Source organism: Gekko japonicus, unplaced genomic scaffold, assembly GCF_001447785.1.
Source record: "Gekko japonicus isolate JY-2015 unplaced genomic scaffold, Gekko_japonicus_V1.1 scaffold278, whole genome shotgun sequence".
NCBI lineage: Eukaryota > Metazoa > Chordata > Lepidosauria > Squamata > Gekkonidae > Gekko > Gekko japonicus.
The window spans coordinates 1,121,546-1,131,887 of record NW_015169783.1 but is presented as its reverse complement, the minus strand read 5'-3'; the positions used below and the strand labels follow the sequence as shown (position 1 = coordinate 1,131,887).

Sequence of the window (10,342 nt, the reverse complement as noted above, 5' to 3'; positions counted from 1 at the left end):
TCTTTCCCTCTCTCTTTCTTTTTACATAAAATAAATCAAGCATTGGTGAATCACAGAACAAGCCGTCTCCCCGCCCACAACCCTCACAGCCAGATTCTGTGAGTCATGTTCAGCCAGAAATCTGGAAACAAAAAAGCCGTGGAAATCTGCAAGAACGCAAGGGGGTGGCTTCGCCTACAGAGCCGTGCTCCAGAACGCTGTCAAAGTCACAGCGCGAGGTTCACGGCCATTGGAAAGGCTGCCCAGAAAGTCACATTTCAGCACGCCCCAACAGACCCTGCAAGTGACACGTGTGCAGCCAGAGAATTAGTCATACACAGTAGCAAAGGCAGTTTCAGGTGGGTAGCCGTGCGGGCCTGCAGAAGAAGAGCCAGATTCAAGACCAGTGGCATCTCAGAGACCAACAACACATGAGCTTTTAAGAATCAAAGCTCCTTTCGTCAGATGAGCTTTGACTCTCGAAAGTTTATACCCAGGAAATATTGTTGGTCTTTGTTGGTACTACTGGACTCGAATCTGGCTCAGTAACGAAGACACTAAATTCAGGGCTCCTTAATGTGTCGTTAAGGAGCTGCGGTGGCTCAAGTGGTTAAGACGCTGAACTGCAGGCTGTGGAAGGTCGGTAGTTCAGCAGTTCAAGACCCGGGTGCCGCATGATGGAGTGAGCTCCCGTCTCTAGTTCCAGCTCCTGCCAACCTAGCAGTTCGAAAGCAAGAAACTGCAAGTAGATAAATAGGTACCACTTCAGTGGGAAGGTAACAGCGTTCTGTGCGCCTTGGTGTTTAGTCATGCCGGCCACATGACCACGGAAACGTCTTCGGACAGCGCTGGCTCTTCGGCTTTGAAACGGAGATGAGCACCGCAACCCTAGAGTCGGATTTGGCTGGCTTTCGAGCAAGGGAACCTTTACCTTTTTAATGTGTCGTTTATTTATTTACTTCTCATCAGATCTCGGAAGCTAAGCAAGGCTGGCCCTGGTCAGTACTTGGATGGGAGAACACCAAGGAAGACTGGGGTCGCTATGCAGAGGCAGGCAATGGCAAAACCACCTCTGAATGTCTCTTGCCTTGAAAACCCCACCAGGGGTTGCCATAAGTCAGCTGTGACTTGATGGCCAAAAAGAAAACCTTTCTTCCCAGTTGGCACCCAAAGCAGCTTAGATTGTTCTCCTGTCTTGAGGCCAGGGCTGTGACTGCTTATTCCCAGATAGTCCATACCAACTGCATTTGACTTCTTCATATCCCCCTACCTTTGAAGGCAAGGTAGGTAACCACCACAAGGGACTTTTCAGTGACTGCCCCCCCCTTTTAGAATGTTCTCCCCTGTCTCCTGCTACCTTCTCTGGACATTTTTCACTGCCAAGTGAAAACTTTCCCCCCCTTTCAAATCACTTTCATTATTCTCTACCCTAGTTTGTTTTTTATTTTGTGATATTTTATTTGGCTTTTGTTGTTGTTCAGTCGCACAGTCGAGTCCGACTCTTCGCGACCCCATGGACCAGCTCCCGCCAGGCCCTCCTGTCTTCCGCCCTCCTCTGAAGTTTGCTCAATTTCATGTTCGTTGCATCGATGACACTGTCTAACCATCTCATCCTTTGCCGTCCCCGTCTTCTTTGACCTTCAATCTTTCCCAGCACCAGGGCCTTCTCCAGTGAGTGCTCCCTTCTTATTTGGTGGCCAAAGTATTTGAGCTTCAGTTTCATTATCTGGCCTTCCAGGGAACAGTCAGGGTCGATTACTTTTAGGATTGACTGATCTTCTTGCAGTTCAAGGGACTCTCAAGAGTTTGGCTAACTTGCATATATTTGCCCTTCTGTTTTATTGATGTTATTTTTATGGTCAGCTTGATCTGCTGTTGCGTTTTACGGACTCCTTTTTAGTTTCCTATTTTGCTTCGTCTGATGTTTTGACAGTTTCAGTAAATGTGCACCGCCCTGGAAACTATGAGCGGAAATGCAGCCTAGCAAAACTTTAAATAAATAAAAATAAGATGGAATTAGCATGTAATCTGCATCTAAGCCTTCTCATGCAATACACAGATGGGTGGAATCTTGTACTATTTAACATATGTTGGAATGCAGCTTCCTAAGCAATGAAAAACTCAGATGCAAGATCATTCCATATGCTGACTGACATGTCAGCTGCAAGCTGATTCCAACCCAGATGGGCCTTGCATGGAAGAATTTCAAAACGAGTCCAAAGGCTGCGATATCACGCTGTCACTGGATTTCAGTGTTGTGCACGTCTTGTGAATGCCTGCAGCATCTTAACCAGGGAACGGTCCATCCTCTTGGTGTTCCTCCCATCAGCTCTCCACAGCATAATCCTCCCTACCTCAATGACTGCCTGCTTTGCCACGGAAAAAATAAATACATCCAAAGGCATGAGTGTATTAACCCCCTATTGCTGCTAAAAAGGTACACTCAATAGCTCCCCACTCTTAGATTTTGCCCAAGAGATATTGCACACACCCTCCAAACGTCAGAACAACAAAAAACTCTCTCACACATACCAAAGTAGGGAAATGCTGGGTGAACTTCCACAACCTGTGTGAACTTCCTGGGTGAACTTCCACAACATTATGTGCCTTCCACTTCACACCCTGATCTGCAGGCCGGAGTCCACTGCATGGTTTCGGTTGGTATGGACATCATACACAGAAGATACCTGTGCACTGTCTCAATTAACCTGGAATAACTAACACTCCATCCCCATTTTTCTACTAACAAACAGTATCGCAGATCACAATTTCTATTTCATTTATTGACATGCACTGAAAGCGGCCGGGGGGGGGGAGTTCAGCCTTTGATCACCTAGACCAGGAGTCCCCCGTCTTTTTCAGCCTGTGGGCCTCCTCGGAATTCTACTACTGGATGGTACAGGCCCGTAGCTACAGTGGGGCATCTCGGGGCTAGGCCCCCTGACTTACTGGCAAGGCCCCACAACTTCCCATCCAGCCCAGGGCCCCTGAGCAGCGGCAGGTGCGGGGAAGGAGCCGGGTATTGATTAGCCAGTGCCCCCTAAGAAATTTAAATGCCATCCGACTTTTAAAAATCCTGGCTACGGGCCTGGGATGGTAGATACAATCACAAAATGCCAGCCAGAAAAGGTGGAGCCAACCATAAAACCTCAGAGAGTGAGGTCATGCATAACTCTAGTAGTAACTCTTTGACATTTCAGCCAGGAGCTCTGTTTAACAAGGGTGCCTTTGAAAAAGGAACGTGTTATTTTAAAATATTTCCTTTCTTACGGACCGCTTATCTTCAGTCATACAGTGAGGATCCCTGCACTACGGAGGCGACTGCTGCTGAAAGCAACTTTTTAAAAGACCTTAACAGCCAATTAGATCTCCAGCGGCCAATCAGAAGCTCTGCTGGGCAAAATCTCCATGACCACTTTCTAAAAACACTTGGTGAACTCCAGGAAAGGTGTCTGCAGGTACCACGGCACCCCCGGGCAGTCCGCTGGGAAAGACTGTAAATAAGGCAAATAAGGTGAAACGTTGATCTAGAAGAATCAACTGTTCTGGCATATGTAACCCCCTACAAATTCTAATTCAAGCATAATCAGGAGTGGATTAAATGGTGTGGCCTACAAAGGTAGGATCTTGTCTATATAGCACAAGAAGTCATTATGGCAAAAGGTTTGATGCAACAGCTTCAAACAATTTTGGAATGATAGGGACCAGAAACTGAGAAAGGACTGCAGATATATGCATAAATTTGTACGACTCACAGGCAATGCTCCCTCTAAGCTGTGGAGTCCTGTGAGCAAAAATTCTACTTTGTGAGCTACTGGCATTAACGTTGCGAGCGAGCAGTTTGGCTCCTGCATAAATTAGTTTGCTCTGGAGCCCTCCTTCCTGAGCTAAGACAAAAATGTGTGAGCTGGAGGCTAAAAAACTGAGCTAGCTCACACTGACTCAGCTTAGGGGGAATACTGTTCACAGGTGATGAACTCTTATTTTGCACTCTTGGAATATTTACTACCCATTTTTATTTCTATGTCCAATGGACTGAACAAATACATCCAAACCGCACCAAAAAAAAGGAACTACTGAAAAGCATTTCTGCTTTTGATGCTCTGCTCAAGTTCTGCTCAATTGGCAACTAGATGTTGCCCTCATTGTGTGCGTAGGAAACCTCTCTGTTAAGTGCAGGACCCAGATCCATCAACCCCAAGCTGATCCAGGGAAACGAAGTAAGCATTGCAGCATTAGCTAAACTCTGGTTAAAAGACCTTTTTGTAAAGGTACACCACATTTCTTTTAAAAGATGGGGCCCCAGTCTTGTCAGGAAACTGCTTCCAGACACCTGTCAGATCCTGCCAGGTACATTATGTACCCAAACTGTGATTTCTCACAGGCCCTCTGCTCATGATCTGAGAGAATCCTCACCAGCATCATCCAGTATTCTGAAGTGGTCAATGATCTGGTCCCCAAATTGGCTTCTTTTCCTTCCCCGTTTCCGTTGGCTTTGGTGTCATGTCTACATTCTTTTTCAGCGAGGAACTGTCCCGGGAGGGCCCACAAACACACACACCGCCGAAGAGCGGGGCGAAGGGGGCTCGCTTAAGGCCACCTAACTGGCCCAGTAGAGAGGCGGACCGGGAACTTCCTGGCTCAGAGCTACTCGGAGGGAACCGAGGCCTGAATGGGAAAGGAGGGGCAGGCAAGCGGCTCCAAGCTGCTGCAGCCCGGGCCACCACCACGCTCCTTGGCCCACCTCGGCCACTCCCAGCCGCTCTCCGGTCGCAGCGCCAAGCCGCCCCATCCCGGCCAGCGCCTTGGCCGCCCCCCGGACGTGCAGGCTCACCCCGGTGCCATTGTCGCAGACCACCACGCGGCGGCCTTGGCTGTCCATGGTGGTGCTACCGCCGCCGCCTCCGCCGCCGGGTCGCGGGTTCGCAGCTTCCCTCGAGTGCTGCTGGCCCGGCAGGAAGCGCCGCCGCCCGGCCTTGGGGCTGGGCTGGTGTTGGGAGCAGGCGCCGGAGCTGGGAGGGAGCCAAGCCCCGGCCGTGATGCAACATCCTGGGCTGGGAGAGAGAGAGGCAGGCAGGCAGGCAGGCAGGCAGGCGAGCAGGGAGGGACCGAGAAGTGCCAGGGGGACGACGCAGGGGAACAGTGCGTGGTGGGTCTCCGAATTGCCCGGGACCTCGGCTGCCAAATGCCCTTGAGAACGTTCAAAACTTAGACGGACTTTTGTCTTTTCATGCAACTGCATGAAGGGCGGGACAAGGAAGAAACAATGACAGGCTCAGTGGCAGAATATCTGCTTTGCACGCAAAAGGTCCCAGGTTCAATCCCCAGCAACTCCAGTAAAAAAATAATAATCAGATAGCAGGTAATGTGAAAGACCTTGACCTGAGACCACCTCAATAGGTGATGCCAGCCAGAATAGTCGGCCCTGAACTTCATACTCCAAGAGCTTGACTCAGTATAGGCCATTTTACATGTCACAGTGAACATACCGACATCCTCTATGCATGTGTGTACATTTGTATCTAAGAAAAAGCCAACATGCGTTCATTTTACAAATGAAACTGAGGATCAGGACTTGGATCAACGTGGAGTCTGGATCCCACCTTGAGCTGTACATGCACTGAACATAATTAAAAACAAAGAAAAATCAAGTGTACACTACACAGATTGTATGTGCATTTTGTTTAAAATGGTCAATGTTTACTTCAAAGTATACTGGGAACTGTAGTTTCCTGGAGATGCGAATAATCATAGTAGCACTCATAGAACTGCAATTCCCAGGATCCCATGTCTTGAGAATCAATGTGCAATTGGTTTGTGGTTTATATTTGTAATGCATAAATATCCCCCCCCCCAACACTTTAAGATCTTGATTTTGGTTTTATTTTAACAGGAAAAAACACCACATATCAATTCTTTGGGGGTTCAAAGCTGACAGCATCTTCCTATTTCCTTCTGGCCAGACCCTTCGGTGATATTTTAAGTGTGTGGCAGTGTTTGTAATAATACTCCCTAGCTTCTCCCTCAAGGAAGTGGTTAAAAGCTGGTACAAAATTGTGGAAAACTTAAATCACTGATCAGATGGGAAAATTTAGGAAAAAACACAACCTACAAACAGTATTCAGACCAACCAGGAAAATACAACAGATGCTACGAATGGCAAAAGACAGAAGAGACCCCCTCACTTCTGCAGGAGTACACCGCATACCCTGCAGTTGTGGACAGGTTTACATCGGGACCACACAACGTAGCATTCAGACAAGAATAAAAGAACATTAAAGACACTGCAGACTTGGCCAACCTGAAAAATCAGCAGTGGCTGAACATAGCCTAACTCAAACAGGACACGGTATCTTATTCCAAGACACTGAAATGCTGGACAACACATTCAATTACCATGTCAGATTACATAGGGAAGCCATTGAAATTCATAAACATAAATACAATTTCAACAGGAAAGAAGAGAGTTTAAAAATAAATAGGGCATAGTTTCCTGTCCTGAAGAACACAAAATGCTCTACATCTTACAACAGTACTACAGATAAGATTAGAATTTCAACAGCCAATCCATAAGCAAAAGAACCTTCTCAGGAAAGCTCCTCCATTAGTATGTCACAGCCTGGGAAACTCCTACAAGATAATGACTCAGCCCTACCCTACCTTCCTAAGTAGATATAAATTACCTGCCTACCATTTTTCTTCTTACCTTGACACAGAGAATACTCCATCTTTCTGTGTTATACCTCTGAGGATGCCAGTCACTGCTGCTGGTGAAACGTCAGGTACTAAAATGCCAAGACCACGGCCATACAGCCCAGAAAATCTACAACAACTAATGAACTCCGGCCGTGAAAGCCTTCGACAACCTATTTAAAAAATGCCTTTAAATTTTGGGTTGTAAAATTTCAACACATTACACTCAGGCTGCGGTCACACGCACTAAATAATCCACTTTCAATGCGCTTTCCAACTGGATTTTGCCAGTTCACACAGTAAAAATCCAGTTTGAAAGTGGATTATTTCGTGTGTGACCACAGCCTCAGAGTCATCTCTTCTTTGTTCTCATGTGAAGTTGCCTTATACTGAATCAGAACATAGGTCTCAGGGGGAGGTCCTCTCACATCACCTGCTACCTGATCCTTGAACTGGAGATGCTGGGGGCTTGAGCCCAGGATCTTCTGTATGCAAAGCAGATACTCTAGCACTGAGCCACAGCCCCTCTCTTCTGCTTTTAGCAGGTGTCCTATCTGAAGTCTGATAAATTGTCACTTTCTAAAATACTACACCGTCATGTCACTTGTCAACTGCCACTAAAGATCAGTGCCTGTAAAGCATAATGAGTAGCCAGACATTAGTTACTGCATTTCAGCAAGCCAGTAATCAGCCATCAAATACTGAAATCTAGTATGATTACATGTCAAAGGATGGTATCTGATACTTGGGTGAATATTCTCCAAATAGTCTCATATTCCATAGTCAGCACCAAAATTTGCAGAGGTAGGGTTTTCAGATAATCTGGGAGCAAACCCATTTGAACTGCTGCTCTTATTTATTTATTTGAATATTTACACCGCCCTCCTTGCCCTGATGGGGACCGAAAGTGCTTTACAACATCAGGCTCCATCTCCTTCATTTTCATCATCACAACAACCCTGTGAGGTAGGTTAGGCTGAAAAAGAGAGTGACTGGCCCAAGTTCACCCAGAGGGGGAATTTGAACCTGGGCTTCCCAGATCCTAGTCTGACAGATCTAATTTATCATCTAAACTTGCAGTCACACACACGAAATAATTTACTTTCAATGCACTTTCCAACTGAATTTTGCCAGTTCACACAGTAAAATCCAGTTGGAAAGTACATTGAAAATGGATTATGTGTGTGACCACGGCCAATGTGTATGCATGTGTAGGCCAGTGTAATGAATGCATGGTTCATTGGGTGCAGTAGAACAGAACAGTGGTGGGTGTATGGAACTGGGGTGGACAGAAAGGTGAGGTATGATGAAGTGACTGGGCTGGTAACTGAGCTGCTGGTGAACCTTTGAGTACCTCCACTTTGGAGAAAACCCAGTCACTCCTGGCTCTTCATCCCACCAATGTGAGTTTGATCGGAAAGTAGTGGAGACCACATAAGCCCAACAAGTGCCAAGCAGTCTGAACATAAGAACATAAGAGAAGCCAATGTTGGATCAGACCAATGGCCCATCCAGTCCTACACTCTGTATCACACAGTGGCCAAAAATACCAGGTGCCATCAGGAGGTCCAGCAGTTGGGCCAGGACACTAAAAACCCTCCCACTGTTGCCCCCCCCCGAAGCACCAAGAATACAGAGCATCACTTGCCCCAGAGTCCCTATCTATATCTTGTGGCTAATAGCCACCGATGGACCTCTGCTCCATAAGAATCCCATAAGAGTAACATAAGAATCCCAGAAGAGTCCTGCTAGATGGGACCAAAGAAACTAGGTGGTCTAGCTATGTATTTCCTTGTGATTAGCCAGAGATTCCCAGGCAATGCCCAATCAGGGCATGAGTCAGGCCCATAGCCACAGTGGGGCATCTTGGGGCCACACCGCCTTAATTAACTGCCATGCCCCACAAAACATGCTCTTCAGAATTATATATTTTTTTAAAATAAAAAAAATTAGCTGCAGTGCTCCGCATTATTCTTATTTCTCTCTCTCATCCCCCACGCTCCCCTGCCCCACAGGATTTCCCAACTGCCCCACCAGCCAAAATTTTCTGGCTACACCCCTGGCATGAGTATAGCCCTCCCTTAACAACCAGTATTGGGGCAAGGCTGCCTCCGAGCCTGCAACTCTGCTTAGCGATCATGGCTACTGACATCCAAGCCAGACAGTTTCTCCACATCTTGTCCCACCAGTGAATCTGAGCCCTGTAGCAGCCAAGAAGAATTCTCTTCCATCCGTCCTGAGCCACCTGAGCCCACCATCTACCATTCTCACAGAATGACCCTGAAGCTTACTACTATTGGCTTCCCCCATGGTGAACAGAAAGGATGCCTGCCTGAAGTAACCCATTCAGCTTCCACCACCACCCCCTTCCTGCTTGTGTGAACAGTTTACAGGGACTTAGAGCTCCTGCTCTGGGAGGAGAACAGCTTGTTATGCAAAGACAAGGAGAGACAGGCTTGAAATAGATTTTCCTACTCTGCACATTGACTCTGCTCCACCCCGCCCCACCCTAAATGCTTGTTTATTTTGAAGGGGTGGGGATTACAGGCAAACTGGCTGGTCACGATTAGGCAAATGCGGGAAGGGATCATCGGAGAAATCCTTCCCTTTAATCAATATATCTTGGGGGGGGGGTGTCTATTACTTCCTTATACAGAAAACCATCACTCCTCCACTGACTCCGGAACCTGGGCTAGCACCGTCCCTAAACCTGCCTCCCTGATTAAAATCCCACCCCATCCATCACTAATCTTCAAAAACCATCTTTCAGTCCACTGGTTTCCCAGTCTGTATGCCCAGCACCCCACCCAATAGTTCCCCCAGCCTCGTGGTTCCCACAAACCAGTGAACCTCTGCATTAAACTTTCCGTGGTGGAGAGTCAGGGGCTGGCTATCTTTAAACTATTATATGGTACGATGATGATGATGATGATGATGATGATGATGATGATGATGATGATGATGATGATGATGATGATGATGATGGTGGTGGTGGTGGTGGTGGTGATGATGATGATGATGATGATGATGATGATGGTGATGATGATGATGATAATTGACACCAACACAATCATTATACATTAATAATACACCGAGAACCAACAGGGGAATTATTATTTGCAAAATGATGGCATATAATCATTGTTTGCTAATGACAAGGTTTCATTTTGCTCTTCTTGTCGCCTGCGTAATTCCGATGATCTTGGATCCCCCGTTGTTTTCTTGCTCCCCCCCCCCTCTGTTCTGTACTGAGATGGGGCTTTGCTATCTGTTGCACTTGTCTCTTATGTCTCCCCCCCCCCGAAAGTGAGGCATGCCTGGCTTCTTCCTCCCTGTCTCCCAGGCATTGTTTCCCAAGATCCAATCATTTCTTCCTCTGTATTCCCTCACTCCCTGGACACCCCCCTTCCCACCGCTCCATTCCCATCTGTTCTAGCCTTTTCCAGGCGTTTGCACCTGCAAGACAATAAACAAACACCACCACCCTTCTCTTTCTCTCTCTCTGTCTCTCTGCTTTGTGATGCAGCTGGTGGGGGGCATGGCTAGGCTAGGGCTACCCCTAGATGGGAGGCGGAGGAGAAGGAGGGGCAGGGTAGGGTCCCCCTTCCCTTCCCCTCTCGGATTCTGGGTGTGTGTTGTGTGTTGCAGACTTGGCGGGTGCGGGGGGGGG

The 10,342-nt window shown here is 47.4% G+C and overlaps 1 protein-coding gene across 1 annotated transcript in view; it reads right to left on the bottom strand.

The window, feature by feature from the left end:
* ACTR2 (ARP2 actin-related protein 2 homolog (yeast)) overlaps positions 1 to 4,998 on the bottom strand; it is a 23,024-nt gene extending 18,026 nt beyond the window's left edge. The window contains exon 1 of the mRNA XM_015416879.1: positions 4,814 to 4,998. Within this exon, the coding sequence (XP_015272365.1) occupies positions 4,814 to 4,861 (48 nt within the window). The 5' untranslated portion in view covers positions 4,862 to 4,998. The remainder of the gene's footprint in view (positions 1 to 4,813) is intronic.
* Positions 4,999 to 10,342: the final 5,344 nt, after the last annotated feature.